The following is a 22,400-nucleotide window of genomic DNA, read 5'->3' on the forward strand; positions in this document are numbered from 1 at the left end:
TAGTAGTGTAAATAGTTTATTTGCTCATATGCCATGAAAAGACCAGAAAAGTAACATGAATTGCTTTTATAAAACATTCTAATATTGCTAAGAAGCAGGCCCATTAATAGACAAACAGAAAAGAACATGCCAACGTTGTCTATTTGTAGATGAATAAATAGGAAATTATTTTAACATATATATGTCAGCATTGAACTTTGGAAAACAGCTGCTTTGTAGTGGAAGTCCAACTTGGTCAAATTGCTATTTTTAATCAAAGTGAATGTTGTTGAGTCCACAGAAAGACAAAATCTTGGCATGTTCTTTTTAAAGTACACATATATGGGAATGTGCCTGCAGGTGGCAGTTTAATCTTTCTGTAAATAGGTACACTAAAGTGAAATGTGGTAGGTAACTTGTTCCCTAAACTGTCCTTGTAGTTAAATATATATATTAAAAAAAAACTATAAGTTAAAATAACATTCAGATTGTATAGCATAGGCTGATGCATTTTAAAACAATATTTACAATATTACCCAGAGGCTTAGGTGGGAATTAAAGAGAAGTGTAAAAACCATAAAAAACTGCACCAATTTTATAGCAAAATATCTGTACATTTAAAAAGATCATATAACTACACATCCAAGGAAAAGGGACCTTCACCAAGGGGTTCACATAAGCACAACATAAAATAGGAACTTCAGCGGTTAAATACTATACAATAAACTTTACAATTAATATATTGATGTACCAAGAAGATAAGCCAGAAGCAGAATGTATATTATGAAAAGTACAAATTTAGCTTCAGTCCAGTTTTTGACTTTGGAATGGATCAAGTGCCCTGCCAGAGAGGAAGGAAAAATAACAGTGGCTTAGTGGGCCATTTAGTCCCATTACATATTATTTAAGCTTAATACCACGTTAGTACTTTTTAGCAACTTAAACTGCAGTTCCCCATAAGTAGTCTGGGAAATGCATGAACAAGTTAGCCTTGATACACAATGCCAAGTGTATCTTCTCCAATTTACAGAAAATAAGAAAAAATTGCGATTGTCAGAGGAGAAAAAGGCCAGGTTCCTAACACTACTCTGCTAGCAGATGTAACCTTGAATGCTTATTAATAGAGCTAGTAAACTTCTTCCTTGCAAGGCACCAGTTTCTGTTCTCAGAATTAATAATGGTCCTCAGAAATGCTAATACTGATTACTGAGATGTTAATTTTAGTGCTAATAAATACACTTGCATTATTTAAAAGCTGCCTCTAGCTGAAGAACACAGTACTACAAATAAGTCTTATACATTATATCCCCACATTCATACCGGTGAATGCCTCTCACAGAGCATCGTTCTCTAGCACAGTAGTAGTAGAATGTGAAACTGGAAACAAAGGGTTGAGTGACCTTTGTGCCACTGCAATTGCATCCTGTTTGCACTTTGCCAGGGCCTGGTTATAGACACAAGGAGTCTCATCATGTGACTTTTTCCTTCTTCCAAGTTGCAAGTAAAATACAAAGTTGATGGATATGGCTAAAACAAAATTCCTTCAAAGACATCTCAGCAAAGGACTCACAGCAGATGCATTCATGTTATTTACAACATCAGGAAACCAGGTGGGCCATCATGGGACAATCACAATGGCAGGTAATGAGTTTAATAAGAAATTTACATTTTGGTTAAAAAAACAATAACATACTGGTGTAAAAAGATACCTAATCAAATCAAATCCTATTGCTTTGATTAATCTGAACAGGTACTTCCATTTTTAGGCACTTGTTAACAAGGGTTGAAAGGAGAGCTCATTTTAAAATTATTTTGTGTTTGCTAAATCTGAGCCCTTAAGAATATTTTTTGTGTGTACAAGGCTGCAGTTAAATGGTAGCACATAAAGTTCATGTGGGCAATTTCATTCACGCACACCCTGTATTCATGCAGGCCGGTCTCAGGTTCACATTGTTATTTCGGCACCATTAACAGAACGCAAGTTCTGATCATCAAAGCGCCGCCTGACGCTTCTCCTCACCGCATCGGCTCGTCTGTATGGTTGGTTTCTAAGATCTGTAAAGAGGAGAGTGCCAGTGAGAGAATAGCAACCTTTAATAGCATGTGTCTAAGCAAGACAAAGGCCAGCTGGCAGCCAATCAAAGCAGCTTGTGTGGAAAAGTCAGCTAATGGGCCCTTCAAACTCACCGAGCATTGAATCAAAGACATAAACATTTGCCTTCAATATTTACAATCAAACAAAATAGGGTGTAATACTGGTAGGATTCTAGGACTTTGAGAGAAAAATACAGATTATTTCTGTCACTGGCCAGAGTCTAGCTGAAGTCTTACTTTGAAATGTTTCTTAAATTAGAAGCAGCTGTTGCTTAATTTTTTTGTTTCTGGAAGCCTGAATGAATAAACAGTAATTGCAGTAAATTTTACACTGCAAAATTAATAAACCAGACTGTCCTGTCCCATCTTATCCTTGCAGTTGTAACAAGAACCTAAAGGCTTTCACTTTGCAGATAAGGGACTCGATTTTCATTCCATTAAGCTAGCTGAGTTTATTATTTTGTAAATTTTAAACAAAATAATGTTCAATTAACCATTAAATGTAAACTAACATAATCTATTCCCTGACATCCTTTTCGGCCACCTTTTTTAAGAAATGAGGTCTTGTTATGTGGTCTAGGCCAGACTTGAACCAGTCTCAAGTGATTCTCCCACCTCAGCCTCCTGAGAAGCGGGGACTACAGAGCTCTACCACCCAATACTTTTTACGTTATGTCAGCAAGGAGAAGTTGTCTGGGCCCTCCTGCATAAGAAAATCCTTGTTAAATGAATGAATCAGTCACCGCATACCAGTCCAAACAGGCATTGCTCTGTCGTCATGAAGGGATGAGCAGAGGAATTTTATGCAAGAACTCAGTATGAAGGCAAGCTTTCTTGAGTAAGTCAGGTAACCTAGCCAGCAGGCTAGGCTATGCAGCCTCCCTTTGATGAAGTCAGGGCATAGTGCAAAAAGTAAAGCAGGCTTTATACTTTTCCTCTTGTTTTGTTTAATTAGTATTTAATTCCCTTTCATTAGCTTAGTATTGTTGACTTCTGCTAGAATACATGGTATCTTTAGAAAGGGAAATACAAACAAATAACAGAATTAAATCAAATTGAATCCTTTGTATCCCTTTATCTACTCAACAAGTTGAAAGTGGAGCTGATGGACCACATTTGACCCACAGAATGTTTGCTCCACGGTGCCCCCCCTCACATTTTAAAATAAAGTTTCCTGATGTTTAAATTGGTAATTAACATAAAGACCTGGGTTTCTGGCTTCTTTGAAAAATTGGAAGATCTGGCAAAACCGGGCCCCAATTCCTACACAGCAAAAAGAAGCTGGAGCTAAGATTTGTGCTCTAGGTTCAGCACAGTTCCTACCAGGCCTGTTACCTTCCTGGCTCCTTGACTCATGGGAATTTGTGTGACCCTGCCCTACTCTTTCCTGGGGGGTTGTCGGGGGAGGACAGTCTTTGTCACCCAGGCTGGAGTGTAGTGGTGGATATCTACTCACTGCAGCATCCACTTCCTGAGCTCAAGCGATATGCCCACCTCAGCCTCTCGCGTAGCTGGGCTACAGGCATTTGCCAGCATGCCTGGCTAACTTTTGTATTTTTTTTGTAGAGACGGGGGTTTCGCTTCATTGCCTAGGGTGATCTTGAACTCAAGCGATTTGCCTGTCTTGGCCTCCCAAAATGCTGGGATTACAGATTACAGGTGTGAGCCACCGTGCCCAGCCTCTACTCTTAAATTTAAGGAAAAAATAGTTTTACATACCCCAATCCTCTCAAGCCTCTGCTTCCTATCCCACACTGGCAATGGAAGGCCAGAATTACACTTTTGCCTCATATGTAGCTCTGTGGTTCTTCAACCGAGCAATTAGTTCTAAAGATCTTAATCCTTCAAAAGGCTTTAGTTCATATTCCCTGGCCAGGACCTGATTTCAGTCGCTTCAGATCAAAATGGGTTTAACTGAGTAACTCAAAGGCCAAGACGGGGGTAAGGGAAGGACAGCCCAGCACTCAAAGCAAATACAATCATCAGCAAATACCCTTGCCCAAGCCATCACACTTGAGAAGTTAAAAGCAGGCTGAGAAAGAGTCCAGTAGAGAGGCTCAATCCCTGCATCATTGGAGTGTGAGGTACAAAAACTCCCTGGTCAGATTCTCACCAGTATTACCCTCAGCCATAGATTGAAATCATTGATCTGCATACAGAGAGAGGAGGAAGCTAAGTAAAAAGTGATGCTTGCCAGCTCTGTGTATCCTCCACCACCGGTGTGCTAGAAGAAATCCTTACCCTCGAGTGAACATTTGGAAATTTAGTGATATTATTCTTCTTTAAGGCTAAACAGAAAAAAAACAAAAACACAAAATGATGGTTAAGAAAAAATGGGATGAAAATGGAAAGCAACTCAACTTAGTGCTCAACATTCCCAGGCATGTTAGCCAACAGAGGAAGAGAATGGGAAGCCATTACTACAAGAAGTGTTAGATCAAATAAGGGAAGGATGAGTGCATCTTCCCACCCAGCTCTCTGACCACCCAGTTCCAAGCTGCTTTGAAGATTGGCTCCAGAAAGATGTAGTCCAGCAGCAAAACTGATACAAACATCAGCCAAGCAGATGACAAGTTTTCTAGCCTGTTAATAAGCACTGGTGGGTAAGTACACTGCAGAGCAGGCAATGACACTCTATGTCCTTTGCTATTAGAGATAGAAGAACATACATAAGTGCAATTCATAGAATAGTTATGCCACAAAATAAACACATACCCAATTCCATGTCAATCTCAGCACAGGAGTCAATGGCTATGTCCCGTTAGAGTATGTGCTTCCCCTTGTCTCTTTGCTAATCAACTAGACACTGAAGAGAAGTTCGTTTTTTTTTTTTTGAGACGGAGTCTCGCGCTGTTGCCCAGGCTGGAGTGCAGTGGCCGGATCTCAGCTCACTGCAAGCTCCGCCTCCCAGGTTCACGCCATTCTCCCGGCTCAGCCTCCCAAGTAGCTGGAACTACAGCCGCCCACCACCTCGCCCGGCTAGTTTTTGTATTTTTCAGTAGAGACGGGGTTTCACCGTGTTCGCCAGGATGGTGTTGATCTCCTGACCTCATGATCCACCCGTCTCGGCCTCCCAAAGTGCTGGGATTACAGGCTTGAGCCACCGCGCCCAGCCTGAGAAGTTCGTTTCTTATTAGGCATCAAGAACTAAGCCCAGGAAGTTACTTTGAAAAGTTTGATCGTTTTTTTCCCCCCAGTTTAAAAACAGTGGCATTTTCCAATGATATTTGCTGTTAGTATTTCTGGTGCCACCATCCTGACCAAAGAAGCAGGTCAAGATGTGATCTGATCACAGAAGGTATAGCGTGGGTTTGACATGGAACAGTGAAGATACGTGAATGAGATATGACAGTGGGAGCATCTAAGCCTTTGTATTCATGTCCTGCCTCACAGCTTTGCTCCAACATGGAATTACTGATAGTTGAACATGGGCATGACATTCAGAAGGAATAGAGGTGGCCTACCTAAGGTAGGGTGTCATAAAGCTATGGATTGCCTATATCTACATATACAAGCTAGGTCAAAAGGGCTCCCTGTGTTAAGCTCGTATTACGAGTTCCATCACACTGTGGACGTATAAGAGAGTTAAGAAAGGCCCAATCTGCAGCTGTGCATAGTTTACAGTTCCTTCTGCAAGTCATTTTGTACTTTAGAACACTTTGCATTCCTGAGCACTTTCATATGGCAGGTGATTATGCTATCAAAGCATATTAACTGGGTACGGGATAAAAGGGCTAGGTTAATATCTGTAAACCTACTAGAACAGTACGTTTTGTGGGTTTCTGTTTTGTTTTTTGTTTTGTTTGAGACAGGGTCTCACTCTGTTGTCGAGGCTGGAGTGCAGTGGCAGGATCTCCACTCACCACAACCTCCACCTCCTGGGTTCAAGCAATGCTCCCACCTCAGCCTCCCAGGTAGCTGGGATTACAAGTGTGCACTACCACGCCCAGCTAATTTTTGTGTTTTTTGTAAAGATGGGGTTTTACTATGTTATCCAGGCTGGTCTCAAACTTCTGGGCTCAAGTGATCCTTTTGCCTCAGCCTCTCAAAGTACTGGGATTACAGGTGTGTGCCACCGCATCCAACCTGAACACAGTAAGTTCTTAATACGTTAGGTATAGCAGTTATTGTTATTAATGGCTATTATATTGTGTTGAAAGACATTAGCTCAAAAATCTTATAAGCAATCTACTTGGTACCAATCCTGATTCTCAAAGAAGTGCTCTTAGTATTTTTGCTCTATTTTTCTGAAAATTTCTGTGAACAATTCTATGAATTCAACTGTCAAACACACCCAGACTGTTACAGCAATGTGAATACATACATGTATTGAAAGTGGCAGTGAGTGAGCAATAATGATTGAAATGCAAAACCATGCAGCATGAGAGCAACACAAAATACAACATGATGGAGATGGCAATACCATGCTAGCATGTTGGTGGGCCCTGACAGACACACAGAGGGGGACATAAGAGATCAAAAAACCTGTAGCAACCTTTTAAGAGCATCAGGTGAGAAAGAGTGATAGTTTAGTAATGGTATTCCTCAGTGAGAACAGGTTCGCAGAAAAACCGAGAGCCACGCTTGGCGGTGCGAGCAGTAAAGGGCACAGTCTTCAGCACTGCATTGAAAATGACAGCCAAACAACACAAACGAAGAGATAAAAAGCCAAAGATTCTATTGCATTAGATACATGGTTAGTGCATTGTTATCATACCTGGGATGGGGATGGGGGGATGGGGGGTTGGGAGACGGGCCAGGAAAAGGGGAAGGCAATATATACTCAAGTTAGTTCATAAAGCGACAAGGGTTTATCTGGGCTTTGGCGGTGAGTCAGAATAATGAAAATGTTCCAAGGAGGATAAAACCACCCTATAAACAGATATTCATTCCCCTCTTCTAGTAGATTAATGACTTAGATCAAGCAAATAGAAAACGTACATTACATTCATTTTATAAAGCCAGGTGTAATTGGGATGGAGGACATGCTAATAAAAAAGGAACTCCAAGTTCTTTGTTTTTTTTTGTTTTGCTTTGTTTTTTTAAGACAGGGTCTCGCTCTGTTGCCCAGGCTGGAGTGAAGTGGCGCGATCTCACCTCACTGCAACCTCCACCTCCCGGGTTCAAGCAGTTCTCCTGTCTCGGCCTCCCAAGTAGCTGGGATTATAGGCACCAGCCACCATGCCTGGCTAAGATTTTTGAATTTTTAGTAGTGATAGGGTTTTATCATGTGGCCAGGCTGGTTTTGAAGTCCTGACCTCAAGTGATCCACCTGCCTCACCCTCCCAAAGTACTTAGGATTACAGGCATGGGCCACCGCACCCGGCCAGGAACTCCAAGTTCTTAATGAGCAAGGCTGGATGCTTCCCTGACTACAAGTTCATTTTATGGCACTGAGACCAAAAAGTGCTTACCTAGGAAGGAAGTCTGTTCCTGGTCTTGCTTAGAGTGGAGTTTCTCCCCCAGCATGGAGGAGGCAAGGAGAGGTGCTATATTGAAGGTTTTATCTGGGGGGGCATCTACAAGCCCCTGCATTATGTACACTGAAATACCAACAGGCACACGTGCAGAGTGTGTGTGCCATGTGTAGAGAATGGCATTTGCATCAGCCACTGACTATCCACTTAAGACCTACACTGCTTTAATCTGGCAGGGAATTCATTATTCACTTCCTTCTTAATCTGTCTAATCTACCTAATCACTGAACCTATGTATTTAATTTCCCTGGGTTTGAGCTGTTGAGAAAAAAATTCGTGGTTTTGACCATTTAGGATCCCAGTGTACAATGTTCACTAAGCTATAACAAGAAATGAGACAGGCCGGGCGCGGTGGCTCATACCTGTAATCCTAGCACTTTGGGTGGCCAAGGCGGGCAGATCACGAGGTCAGGAGATTGAGACCTTCCTGGCTAACATGGTGAAACCCTGTCTCTACTAAGAGTACAAAAAAAATTAGCCGGGCGTGGTGGCAGGTGCCTGTAGTCCCAGCTACTTGGGAGGCTGAGGCAGGAGAATGGCGTGAACCCAGGAGGTGGAGCTTGCAGTGAGCCGAGATAGCGCCACTGCACTCCAGCCTGGGCAACAGGGCGAGACTCCGTCTCAAAATAAAATAAAAGAAATGAGACATCAAGAGTCTAGGAATTCTATTTTTAAAAATCAGGACAGTTGGGGAAATGTGAACTTAATATCAGATATCTGATATTAAGGGATTCTTGGTTAGATGTGATAATGGTGTAAAGTATGTTTTTGTTTTTATAAGAGTCCTTTTGAAGATACATACTGAAATATTTCCAAATGAAATTCTACGTCTTGGTTGTCAAGGGTTGGATATGGGGGTAGGTAGAATGTACGTATAACAAGACTGGCCATGAGTTCATAATTTTTGAAGTGGATGAGGGATATATGGGACCTCATCATACTATTTTCAGTACTTCTGCATATTATTGGACTGTCCCATTATAAAAAGCTATAAGCATCTGGAAGCTTACAAGCAACATTCATGTGCAACAGATATGAAAGAAAAGTCACTTGTGGCCTCTGCTACTAGTGCCCAAGTTATTATTCTGATCTGTAAAAGGAAGTACAGAAATCTGGCAGAATTGGTTTGAGGAGATAGCATTAAGCTAATTTAATCAGACAAGAACCAGGCTGGGTTAACACAATTCTTGGCTGATAAAACTAGTTCCCAACCCTGGGCTGGAAGCCTGTTGGCTCATCCAAATTAAAGTACCTACTGACTTCAGTTACTTTGAATGAGTAAAGAGGCTTTTAAAGAGCATTCATGGACTGTGATTAGTACATTGCTGAATGGGTCTTGTTCACAGTGTTTATTAATCAGGCAGGTGGCTAGGTGTGGCCGCGAGGGAAAAAAAAAATGGAGCATTATGACATATCAATAACAATGGAAATCCTTTAAATCAAGGAGCTCGGCTGAAACCTGCAGGGTTCCAATGCAGAGTATTGGGGCAGTATACATGCTGCTGTTTTAACAGACTTCAGACCCTGTCTGCATCACTCTGGGTGTCAATAAAGTCAACTAATGAACTTAACAACCCTGGACAAAAGAAGCTGCAAAATCTGCATGCATCCCAGTCTAGGTAAGGCCAGTGGGATCTCCACGAGCCACAGTGAAGAAGTATCTTTTACCTGTGATAATATCTTCAATGGCACCATCTTTTCCCTCATATACATGTCTGTTATCTTTAACTTGTCGTCGTCTTAATTCTGCAATTAACTCTTGCTGCTGCCTCTTTGATTTATGAGAAGGAGACTGAGAAGAAAGAAGGGCAGAGATTAGTGAGGACAGCACCCATTAGGAGTTTGTGAAAATGCAAAATGTGCCTGAGCATTATGTTACTAATAAGCAGCTTTGGCCAAAAACACACACATCCCACATTCTGCTCAAATGCAGAAAACTCAAGTTTTTGGGAAGGAAACAGAAACTTTCACTAACAAACACACAAAACTTCACCTCGCGGCAACAAGAGACAACTGGTAACGACTACAGACGTCAACTGTGTTACCAGGGATCACAATGAAGAAAACTTTATGTACTGCCAGCCTTTATGCTCTAAGCCCTTCCGTCACTGGGTCATCTGGTGTGGCCTCTCTGTATATCCAACTCATTTCCAGATGTCTATGAGCTTGGATATGCTACACAAACATGCTCTTAGCCTCATTCCAGTGGTTGTGGAACAAAGTAATGACCATATTTCCATTTGCCAAGTGTCCAGGCACCAGAAGGAAGTGATGAGGATCCTGGGCACACTTGGCTTGCTGGTCCTTCCTATGGCTTGCTCTAAAGAACCCTCTCAGCCTCTCCTCACGGACCTGTCTCATGAGCGTGGCATTTCTTACCTTTGGATCCTGCTGCTCCATCAGAGCTTCTTGCTCCAGGAGTTTTTCCATGAGAGCTTGTTCCTGCTTTTTCCTAAGCTCGTTTTCCTCTTCTGCTTGCTGGATAAATCAAAAGAACCAGAAAGATCATGTTAATGGGAATGATAGCAACCAAGATTTTTAAAAGTTATTCTTCAGGCATCCTTAGTGAGTTGAGAATTAGAATAAATGGAAGGTTGAGAAGATCTACACTTCATGCCTGTATTTAGCTCTGCTTCTGGGCTACGCTATCTGTCACATCTCTTTAAAAGCTGGGAGCTGAGATTCATCCAGAAGCCCTTTCCTGATGATCCTCTCCCTGTTTGAACTTCCTCTTAGTCTCTGTCCCACACACTGGTGGGCACCTACCATCCTGGCAGCTGTGCTCAGTGATTTTGTTTTCCTTTCAGAGACAGTCTGCCTACCTAGAGCTCCTCTGATAGCAGGATCTAAGATTCTTCTGCTTTCTGCCTATTTTTAGGCAAAAACCCTCATTTCTTTTCATGGCCTCGCCAGAGTGACACTCTTGGACTCTCCCATGCCTCACTCCTTCCCAAGGGAGGCAGTGTGACTAGTCTGATGAATCTAGAAGAAAGTGAATAGGCTCACCTCAGCTCAGCCCTCTTGGGCAGTCTTTCTTTTGAAGCTGGCCTCCCTGAAGAGACCTCTAGTTGTCAAGCTGTGAACTGATGGATAGGTCACCTACCTAATTTGCAGCTGAAGTAGGTCACAGACACCACATCTTCCAGCCCAGCTGTTATCAGTAATAAAGTTTACATTTGGGTCTCCATTGCTTTTGTTTTCATTTTGGTCTATATGAGAGGGATGATGTCCTAAAACCCCAACCTGTGCCTACTAAGTCCCTACAAAGTTTCCTCTGCTCCACCCATATCCCTGCTGATGCCTCAGGCTTTGAGAAAAACCCCAGCCACTTCCCAACCTGTCTTAGCCGATTTTAAAATATATTTTCTCTTTTGACCTTAGACTTACATGTTTTCGTGAGAAAAGAATGGCACAGCACAGGCTATCTCTGCAGCACATAAGCACAGCCAGCCAGTGGGCTTGGGCTACCAAGCACTGCAGACAGCAGCAGTTGGTGGCCTGCAGCCTTCTCGTCACGTGCAAGTTCTCAGAGTCTGGCACATGGAGTTTGTGCCGTGTTTCTGTTCACCCTGGCTGCCACAGACATGTTCCCTCTACCAGCAGCTTGTATCTCTACTGCTACATTAAGTAAGTCATGCTGAGGGAAGATGGGCTAAAAATATTTTGACTTTTTGAGTTTTAGTAAAAGGCCCGATAATGATTTTCCAGAGCCAGCAGCCCCTAGTGGTGTTAGAGAAGTGTCCCCCTATTTCCAATGGGAATTTTCTCAAAAGTGTAGAGAACCCTGCCACATCCCTCCTCCCCTCTGCAATAAACATTCCTCCTACCTCCACCAATGTTATCAGTGCTACATGCAGACAAACCTGAAGGATATAGATTGAGGTGTTTCCAAGGTCAGCTAAAATCTTCTAACAACCTTCTTGTAATTTCTCAAGTGGACAAATTCTTCTGATACATGCCTCTTTGAGTCATAGGCTTTTTCAAGACCACAGCCCTGGATTATGTCCAAGAGGGCCTCCCATTTAAAGGAAGGGCCACTTACTGATCCACCCCAAGAAACACAGTGCCCATCCTTAAAAACACCATCCTTCAGTCCACACTAGAGAAATGCTGGTCTAAGAGGTCCTAAGCCCTGTGCTAGGACTAACACAAGCAGGCTCTCTTTAACCTCTGCTATATCATGCACCTTTGCCACAGGCCACAGCTAACTTCTACGCATTAAACAATTCCACAAGAGGCCTGGATTTTCAGTTCCTTCACCTTGCCTGCCAAGATGAACAGTCTGGGGCAGCGGTGGTCTTGGAGCATCTCTCTTGCCCCAAGGGGGCTGCCAAGAGCTTTGTTTTCTGGCTGAGGCAGAGGACTGGCTAGGTGGAGAAAGGGACCATAATGTTCCTCAGCTTCCACAGAGCCAGGGACTGCTATCTCGTGAAGGCCACCCAGATCTGCTGTCCATAGGAACTGGGAGGTCTCTGCAGAGAGCTGGGACTCAGACACATCTTAAGGAGGGCGCTTGCTTGAGAAATAAGGGCAAGGAGGGCCTTAACATATACCTTGTATGCTTTCACAAACCGGACGAAGACGGGAAAGAAGACGGAGGGTGGTGTTGTCTTGGGGTTTTCTCCAAAATACTTCACAACATCATCAAAGGCATCCTGTGAAGAAGCAAATTTTTCTTGAATTTCGTTAGTTCAGCATTTGAACTGGATGCTCTGGGGGGAACGCTGACGCAAAGCAGCAGCCACGAGACAGGCTCCCATGGCCTTGCATTGCTGTACCTCCCTTACCTCCCAAGATTGCCTAACACCTCTGTGTTTCCTCCAAATGCCTCAGCAGAGGCAATCCGAGGAATGCAATAGTGGGGCACAGGAATTCATCTGCAGGACCTCCTGCCACTTCTACACACATGCATGCACACACACACACGCACACACCCCACATACAAAACAAGGAAACCTTTCTTTCAAGAGTTTCCAAAGGCCGTGGCAGAACCCCTTAAAACCAACAAGGTCAAAAGGGATCTTAGTCACTCTGATCCTAAATCCCACTCCCTTGCTTCAACACTCCCTATGACAGCTTCACACAGGGGACACTCAGTCTCTGCCTGAACTCTTCTATGATACAAGACTGCCACAAACCAGAGGCCCTTCCACTGAATCTGCTTTCTGAGTCTCCATCCCCTAACTTTGCCTCTACCTCTGCTGATGATGTACTGTTCATTCTGTTTTGCAGGCCTGCCTATCAGCAACCCCCAGTATAGTGTAAGATTTCTGAGGACAAGATCTACAGAAACCCAATACACAGGGAACACTGCTTTGCTGAGCACAGGCCTGATGCATGTGGGTTGAACTGAATACAGCACCCACAATGGAGTGGGTGTTGAAGTGAAAGGGGAGATGGGGGGGGACAGGGTGGAGAGCCCCAAATTAGAAAAGGACAATGAGGATGGGGCCCTTCCAAGAATAACCCTGGGAATGGTCCCCCTGTAATAATCAATAGCTACACAAGAAATCTACCCTCCACAAACCAAGAGAAATGGAACATTTCTCCCCAAATCCAGGGCCTGCACCACAGGCAGCTTTAATGGATGCAGCCTCTTCACAGGTTTCGGGGGCACCGATACTTGCCTGTGCAATCTTGGCATCATCCTGCAGCTTCTTCAGCTTCCCCTCATTGTTGAGGATGAACTCCTTCAGCAGTGTGTTGTGGTCATGCATGGTGTACTCTCTCTTGGTCAAGTCCATTCCCCTCTGGAGCTCCTTGACATCCAGCAAAACATTCTCAAGGGAGACTGAAGCAGAGAAAGAACATCCCAGTGAAACTCAATGGGGAAAGTCACAACCACAGCGAGTCTGACTGCTGGGCCAAGTTCTCAGGAGATTCTTAGGCTTACCCAAGGGCCCTAAACCTAGTTTCCAGCTTTTGGCACAGAGATCTTTTAATACAAAGAAGCATTATAAGCACTACATTACATTCTTTGCATTCACTAGTTCTTTTGCATCATTAGGTAATTTTGCCAATGAGCAAAAGCAGCATAAAGGGGTTCCGTGGCCTGCCCTTGGTCACACTGCTAGTAGGTGGCAGAGGAGTTCAGGTAACAACTGAGGACTCTAAATCCCACACTTGCACAAAACTCTTCCATTTCTCTTACAAGAAATAGCCTGTGCGTGGGCCCTTAGGCTCAGCGGTCCTTATCTGCAGCAAGCCTAAGGTTTTGTGTGTTTTAGAGAAAAGTTCTCACAATGTCATCCAGGCTGGAGTGCAGTAGTTCCATCAAAGCTCACTGCACCTAAGTGGTTCCATCAAAGCTCACTGCACCTTCAAACTCCTGCCCTGACATGAGTGTTGGGATTATACACATGAGCCACTGTCTAGCCTATAAACTCTTTTTGCATTTCTCTGACTCTCAAGCAGGGGGCAGCCTTTTGTCTGTTGACCATAGGTTGTATTGATTACTAGGACCCAAAGCAGCCTTGCACAGCTTCTTTAACAACCTCTCCCTATTCAGAAAGGATAAGTATGAACCTTTCTGTCTGCAGTGTGGCCCCTCCCAGGGCAGGCACTCCCCCAGAACCTCCTGAGCAGCTTCTGTGGGGTGCTGGGTCCCAGCTCTGGGCCTCCTTGCCTGACTCAGCTCTGCACGTGGACAAATTATTGGTGCAAAAGTAACTGCAGTTTGCTGAAATACGCTGTTTGATATTGGAATACATTCTTAAATGTGGTTATGTTATACATCATTTTAATGCACATTTCTCACTTTTTTTGCTAATGACGTATTACTTGCTTTTTATATTTATTTTAGACTACAGAAATGACGTTAGACAAAAAGCAAATTCAAGCGATTTTCTTATTTGAGTTCAGAATGGGTTGTAAAGCACTGGAGACAACTCGCAACATCAACAATGAATTTGGCAATGCATTTGATGGTTCAAGAAGTTTTGCAAAGGACACGCAAGCCTTGAAGATGAAGAGCTTGGTGGCTGGCCATCAGAAGTTGACAACGACCAACTGAGAGCAATCATCAAAGCTGATCCTCTTGGAACCCTACAGGAAGTTGCTGAATAACTCAACATCAACCATTCTACAGTCTTTTAAAGCAAATTTGAAAGGTGAAAAAGCTCAGTAAGTGGGTGCCTTATGAGCTGAGAGAAAATTTTTTAAAAAATCATTTAAGTGTCATCTTCCTCCACTTCTACGCAACGAACCATTTCTCAATCGGATTATGACATGCAACCAAAAATCGATTTTATATGAGAATCAGCAATGACGAGCTCAGTGGTTGGACCAAGAAGCAGCTCCAAAGCACTTCCCAAAGCCAAACTTGCACCAAAAAAAGGTCATGGTCACCGTTTGGTGGTCTGCTGCCGGTCTGATCCACTACAGCTTTCTGAATCCCAGCGAAACCCATTATATCTGAGAAGTATGGCCAGCAAATCAACAAGATGTACCCCAAACAGCAACGCCTGTAGCCAGCATTGGTCAACAGAAAGAGCCCACTTCTCCATGACAACACCCAACCACACACTGCACAACCAACGCTTGAAAAGTTGAAAAAAACTGGGCTGCAAAACTTTGCCTCATCCGCCATGTTCACCTGACCTCTTGCCAACCGACTACCACTTTTTCAAGCATCTCGACAACTTTTTGCAGGGAAAATGCTTCCACTGCCAGCAGGATGCAGAAAATGCTTTCCAAGAGTTGTTGAATCTAGAAGCACGGATTTTTTTCACTACATGAATATACAAACTTATTTCTCATTGGCAAAAATGTATTGATATTAATAGTTCCTATTTTGATTAATAAAGATGTGTTTTGTTTGTTTTTGAGACGGAGTGTCGCTCTTTTTACCCAGGCTGGAGTGAAGTGGTGTAGTCTCGGCTCACTGCAACCTCTGCCTCCCAGGTTCAAGCAGTTCTCCTGCCTCAGCCTCCCAAGTAGCTGGGATTACAGGAGTGTGCCACCATGCCCAGCTAATTTTTGTATTTTTAGTAGAGACAGGGTTTCGCCTTGTTGGCCAGGCTGGTCTCAAACTCCTGACCTCAAGTGATCCACCTGCCTCAGCCTCCCAAAGTGCTAGGATTACATGAGCCACCGTGTCTGGCCATAATAAAGATGGGTTTGAGCTAGTTATAATGATTGAAAACTCACAGTCCAAAATCACAGTTGCTTTTGCACCAACCTACTAAAACAGTGCAGTAGGTTTTTCCCTCAGTAGACTCACACTGTCTTATCCTTGATTCTCTAACACTTATGATAGTGCCAAGTACATGTGGGGCACTCAAAGGTGTTCACTGGATAAATGAAGGAGTGAGTGAATACATGAGTGAAGGCATAGAGAATCTGTGTGGGCCAACCTGGGCACCAGAGAGCAAACAGAAAAAACATTTCTGCCAAGGAGCAACCCAGTCTCCCATTTTCCTCATTGATGTTTTTCAAATGACACCATTTGGACCAAACAAAATGAACTAGTACCCACTGGTCAGATACAAATTATAATAGCTTTTTAACATTTTTCTTAATTAGAATTGTGAGGTGTAAGAACTAATTTAGGCAAAGGTAAACTTGAAAGAGGGAAAATCACTTGGTGAGAACAGAAATTCTGCCTGCTGTCTAAATGAGCCCCAAGCTCATTCTAGGTCTATCCAGCCTGCGTCATATAGTTCTTCACAGTCAGAGAGTCATCTCCATCTGCCTCTCAAGTCTCCACCACAGCGTCTGCAGCATTTATCCCCGTAACAGTGCATCATCTCATTCATTCATTCATTCATTTGTTCACTTGTTCATTCATTTATTTCCAACATCCAATTTTCAGGGGCTGAGAGAAATAGATAAATAAAACCTGATATACCCTTAAGAAGTGCACAGATTGGCCAGACATGGTAACTCACACCTGTACTCCCAGCACTTTGGGAGGCTGAGGCGAGAGGATCACTTGAGCCTAGGAATTCAAGACCAGCCTAGGCAACATAGGGAGACCCCATCTCTACAAAAATTTTAAAAATTAGCTGGGCATAGTGGTGTGTGCCTGTGGTCCAAGCTCCTCAGGAGGCTGAGATAGGAGGATCGTTTCAGCCTGGGAGGTCAAGACTGCAGTGGGCTGTGATCATTTTACTGCACTGTGGCCTGGGCAACAGAGCAAGACCCTGTCTAAAAAAAAAAAAGTGCACAGATTGCAATGGACATGCAAATTGTTGTAATACAGTATGAGAAATCTTGTATGAGAGGGTAGAACAGAGTGCTCTTTAGTGAGAACACAGAAGCAGCAGCCATTTACCCTAGCTGAGTTAGAGAAGGCCTCACCCTCAAAAATTTCATATGCCTGAGGTACCCCACAGGAATCTGAATTTATAATAAACACTGGCTGCTTATGGTTTGATACCATAATTTGAGAATCACAGCCTGTAACTGACTGTAAGGTCAATCTGCGCATCATTCCTTTTTCTAATACGCTTTTCAGAGAACATGGTACATTGGGTGATACACTTCATGAAAAGTAAGACCAGGTTTCTAGTCCTGTTTCTATCACTTTCTACTCATGTGACTTTGGGCAAGACATTTAACCTCGAAAAATCTCAATTTTCTTACCTATAACAATGGAGATACTATTACCTTGTACATCCCAGCTATCTTAGAGTCACAGATGATTTAAATGAGCAAATGTATACCTGTCTTAGCAAAGTAGCAACCAAGAAGTGCTGATAATTTAACTAGTGTCCAGGTAAAGGCAAAATGTTTACAACTACCACACTTGAGCAAGTAGAATGGCACAAAACCAAATTAAAAGTGTTTGTTGGGTGATGATTTTCAGATTCTCATTCTCACATTTCATACAACAGCAGCAGAATAAAAAGGGCAGTGAATAAAAGAGGGAAGGGACATGACACTCAGCGGCCTGTATCTTACAGAAAGGACACAGAGATCACCTTTAGGCCCACGTTCTCTTCTGCTCTCAAGGGTGGACACCACCACGGCCAATGTGTTCCAGCTCAGTGTGTCTGACTTCTTAGCCTTGGCTTTTTAAATGGGTTCTGAAAAGTGTTTAAGCAGGGAATGGCTCCACCACAATTAAAGGCATTAATACCCAAGACAAACAGTAATAGCTGAAATCAAGTACCTGCAGCAGCTTTTTCCACATAATGAAGCTCATTATAAAACAGGGACACTTGGTGATATTTTTCTTTCACCACATTGGATATATAGTGCAACAGTGTTTGCTTTCTGTCTGTTGACTTTGTATCTAAGAGCTGAAAACAAAAGGGAACATGGGTTAGGTACAAGAGTAAAGGGTAACGGGAGAGCTACCCCTCAGATGACGATTTCCCACCCAGAGTCATTAACTGAGTAACAGTCGCCCAACAGGCTGGAGCATTCCCAGAGGAGGGTCAGGATTCCATTTGTTCCTTAGTGAACCAGTCCATTGATGCTTAACTGGCTCGAGAACTTTCCAACCAGGGCACATGCTTAACTATATAGATGACCCTTAAGCACCTAAGAATGGTTCACAGCTTTCCTCTACAGTAGTTCCTCTTTACCCACAGGTTTACTTCCCATAGTTTCAGGAAACCTGCAGGTTTCAGGTATCCAAAAATAGTAAGTGGAAAATTCCAGAAACAATTCATCAGATTTGAATTGTGCACCACTCTGAGCAGCATGATAAAACCTCACACATGCCATTCCCATCCCTCCTAGACCTAGAATCACCCTTTTGCCAAGTGGATCCATGCTGTAAACATTACCTGCCATTAGTCACTTAGTAGCCATCTGGGTTATCAGGTCAACTGCCGCCTACTGCAGTGCTTGTGTTCAAGTAACGTGTTTTATTTTACTGCTCTATTTTTTTTTTTTTTTTTTGGGGTGGAGTCTCGCCTGAGTTCAAGCGATTCTGCCCCTGAGTAGCTGGGATTACAGGTGCCCGCTACCAAAAATTAGCCCAGCTAATTTTTGTACTTTTAGTAGAGACAGGGTTTCGCCATGTTGGCCAGGATGCTCTCAAACTCCTGACTTCAGGTGGTCCGCCTGCCTCAGCCTCCCAAAGTGCTGGGATTACAGGTGTGAGCCACCATGCCTGGCTTATTTTATTTTTCAGTTACTATGAATCTCTCACTGTGCCTAATTTATAAATTCAACTTTATAACAGATATGCATCTCTAGGAAAAAAACAGTGTGTATATAGGATTCAGTACTATCTGAGGTTTGAGGCATCCACTGGGGTCTTGGATCACAGCCCCCATGGATAAGGGGGACACTGATTACTGGACTTACATGAACTCTCCCAGCCCTGCATCTACTATCCCACCTTCCTTGCCTTAAAAGAAGGATGACTCTAATTTTAGTGCTCTTCAAAGTGAAGAGCCGGAGGAGAAATGGGGATGTAGAGCCAGCAGGTGCGCGCAGGTGCCTCCTACACAGCAGGGCTCCGATGCTCCAGTTTTTACATTTAGCTTAGCCCCTCCCTTATTTCCTAGACTGTGAAGACCTGAAACAGACATGCTTAACTGATTACGATCTGCTGGAGGCCAGAACTGTGACTGACGGGACACTCCTTATTAAATAACTAGCTCCCTGGTCTGGGGACTCAACCCACTGCCCAGCCTTCTCATGTGGCAATCATGTTAGGCCTGCACAGCCTGGAGGGAGTCCACGGGGGATTTTCTCTAGTCCTGTTCACATTAGTTAGGCGACTCTGAAAATTAGAGCACCTTGCATGCAACAACAACAAAAAAATTTAAGAAAATATAGAAAAGTACTTAAAAAAAAAAAGTTTGAAAAAATTCCCTGATTCCATCCAACCTCTGCTAATATTTTAACCTACTTGCATTCAGTCTTTCTCCCCACATAGTTTACTTAGCTGAAATTCAACTGTACATGCAAAGCATACCCTGCTTTCTTTTCTAAACACAAACTTTTCTTGGAACACTCTTTATCAGTATGTTAACGGTGGAAGAATAATAGTTCACTATATTAACTAGTATTACAGCACATTTAATCATTCCCACAGACCTTTAGATTGTTAATTTGCAATTATAAATAAAATACAGCATTCAAAATTCAGACACTTGAGAAAAGAGTCCTAGAAATGGAAATACTGAGTCAAAGGGTATGAGTAATTACAGGTTCTATGTGCTCTCTGTCAAATGGTGTTCCAGAAAATTCGTACCAATTGAAAATATTCATCAAAACATCCCCCACCACCCTAACTTCATCTCTGCCAGCCATCTGTCCTTCAAACAGCTCTCAGATTTCTTTTAGTCTACTCACCAGATCTAAACTCTGAAGTTTAAATCCATAAACTGCTCCTCTTTTACTGCTATTCATGTAGTTTCCAAGGGCTAAGATGATCTGCCAAAGAGAAGGTGAAAACAGAAGCCCATCAGTTCAGCACATCAGGCAGTGAACGCAGCTGAAGTAGTAGCCCTTCATACCTACAAGAAAAACTGCACTTGCCTCCAGAATTTTCTTGAGTTTCTGGGATGACTTTATAGAGACAGATGCTGCTATAATCGCATGTAGTTGCTAGATTCCAATCAAAGAAAGAAAAGGGGGGGGGGGAAGACATGTTAAAAATGGGAAACTAATTGGCAACTAAATATTAACACAGAAGAAAACAGGCCTGCATTTAGAGCATACAGTCTTCATGATGAGAGTCTACTTTTCCAAAGTATAACAAATTTAATTGTCTTGCTAGGTTTCAGGTAATATTGTTACATGCAAGGTCTTTACTGAAACTGTTCACAATAGCAAGTAACATAGGAACTTGCTTGTCACAAAATCTGTAACCAATCTATAACCATTAAGACTCAGAGTTAAGAGTCCATAGCTGCTTCTGGTAGAACTTAATTTCCTGCCCACCACCTCTAATCATGTCATACAATTAATATTTTTAAATCAATGGAGGAGGCATCAAAAATGAAAAAAAAAAAAAAGGCAGAGGGGACTATAATACCCTCCAGAAGTTCACAGAACATGTTTTCAACAGACATACTACTATAAGCAGAAACCAACAAATTTATGTAGAAACAGAATTGGGAAAGAACTGACTACTATAATCAGTAACAAAGTTTATTTAGAAACAGAATTGGGAGAGAACTGAAGTTTATGATATTCATAAATCTCCACAAGATTAACACAAGGGAATGAGAGATGGTTGGCTATTATGTCTATATCACCACAGTTTACTGTAACACACCTATAAGAAAGAAAACTCTTATGGTAAATTTAAAGCTTTCAGCAAAAGCTTGTAAGTCTGCTCTCTAAGGACAGGGCATCATTTTTAGAAATGAAAGTCACATTTTCACTCTCGCCAACCCCGCCAGAGGACTATTATCTTCAGGGGGGAACCAAGTTTGAGAAAAGAACCAAGTTTCTTTGTCCTCTGCCTTTTGAAATTTAGAGAACATCTGTAGACACAAAAAATGGCATTCTTTCGGAAGAACAGCAATATGGAATAGGAACATTCCCCATTTTTTCAAATTTACTTCGCATACATAATGTGGAAAAGATGGACAATTTAGAAAGTTCTGGGAAGGAGTCTTTAGAACCCAACACACTGAGTGCACTTCTGGGAGAGACTTTAAAAAATAATGATTCCACATTTCTTTGGACCCCCTCCCCTGCCAGAGTTGGTCCACTCACAGGAGTCAGCATCTGAATGCTTTCAGCAAAGTTCCCAATGAAAGCCATGATGGTCATCTTCTGCATGAGCCTCTCAATTTTACTAAACTGCATCATGAACCTATCTTCATCTGACAAGTTTTCCAGAGGCTTCCTTTCCCGCTCGTAGAGCCGAAGCACTTTCACTTCATTCTCAGTTGGAAGGAACCGCATCAAGCATTCCACAAAGTCTACAGGCAGTGTCTTCAAGTCAAATCTAAAGACGGATGTGGAGAGATTAGCCTTAGAGAGAAAAAACCTCCTACCCCTTTTTCAAGTTCATCCTTCTTTTCAGGTCCATCCATCCATCCATCCATCCATCCATCCATCCATCCTTTTCAGGTTCATCCATCCATCATCCATCTGGTACAGCTCAGCAAATACCAAATCAATGAGTCTAAGATTTCTCCACTTGTCCTGTGAAGTCCCACCCTGGTGCTGGTGCTGAGGCTTGACTATGCCTCAGGTAACTTAATTGGTTCTTCCTGAAAACCTGGACCTTGTCACAACTGCCATCCTCAGTTTTTAGGGGACTGGCATAGCTCTAAGCCTCTGGAATCAGGAGTAAATGAAAATAGAAAGAGGTAGAACCAAGGCCAAAGCATCTGATGGTTTAATCGTTCAAGGACATAGTTGACAGGCATTGTGAAGTACTACTGCCAATTCAGGAGATTAACACTGTACACATTATCACAGAATATCTGCTGAATTATGTAAAATATTTCAATTAAACCAATAGTCTGGTAGCATTTTTTCTTCTTTGGGAAAAAAATGCATCCAAATGCCTGTATTATCTGAATGTTTTAGGTTAAGTGCGTACATTCCTTGAAGTTCTTTTTGGATATATGCTTAATTTGAACAAATTAAGTATTTGTTACAATCTTTCTTCTCTATTATTCTCTGGACAATCTTTGTTCAGCTAAGTAATAGAATTACATTTAATCATCATGACAAACAAGATATATAAAGATTTAAAGCCAGGCTGCACTTCAGCATTCAATGTCAGAAATCAGAACAGACTGTAGGAGGCACTGGACTACGAGATTATCACCCTGGCTGAAGACACAAAATTGGAACAAAGGATTTCTCAGGGTCATTTACACCTCTAAGTCTCTAAGCAAAATTTACAAGATAATCCATTTATAAATAATTAGTTCCTAAAACATTTAATAATGTCTTCGTCACATTTGAAAGTCACCA

General features: G+C 42.5%; 1 protein-coding gene across 2 annotated transcripts in view; it reads right to left on the reverse strand.

Moving 5' to 3' along the window:
• FMNL2 (formin like 2) overlaps positions 1 to 22,400 on the reverse strand; it is a 323,435-nt gene continuing 301,035 nt past the window's right edge. Inside the window, exons 19-28 of one of the 2 annotated variants that reach the window (XM_017866074.1) lie at positions 21,183 to 21,417; positions 19,995 to 20,063; positions 19,809 to 19,889; positions 17,665 to 17,794; positions 13,178 to 13,341; positions 12,104 to 12,205; positions 9,930 to 10,028; positions 9,219 to 9,342; positions 4,315 to 4,361; positions 1 to 2,034 (exon numbers count right to left, since the gene is read on the reverse strand). In XM_017866074.1, coding sequence (XP_017721563.1) covers positions 1,996 to 2,034; positions 4,315 to 4,361; positions 9,219 to 9,342; positions 9,930 to 10,028; positions 12,104 to 12,205; positions 13,178 to 13,341; positions 17,665 to 17,794; positions 19,809 to 19,889; positions 19,995 to 20,063; positions 21,183 to 21,417 — 1,090 coding nt within the window. In that variant the 3' untranslated portion in view covers positions 1 to 1,995. The remainder of the gene's footprint in view (positions 2,035 to 4,314; positions 4,362 to 9,218; positions 9,343 to 9,929; positions 10,029 to 12,103; positions 12,206 to 13,177; positions 13,342 to 17,664; positions 17,795 to 19,808; positions 19,890 to 19,994; positions 20,064 to 21,182; positions 21,418 to 22,400) is intronic. The other variant, XM_017866073.1, reaches the window with a different exon arrangement.

Source organism: Rhinopithecus bieti, unplaced genomic scaffold, assembly GCF_001698545.2.
Source record: "Rhinopithecus bieti isolate Rb0 unplaced genomic scaffold, ASM169854v2 scaffold_81617, whole genome shotgun sequence".
Lineage (NCBI taxonomy): Eukaryota > Metazoa > Chordata > Mammalia > Primates > Cercopithecidae > Rhinopithecus > Rhinopithecus bieti.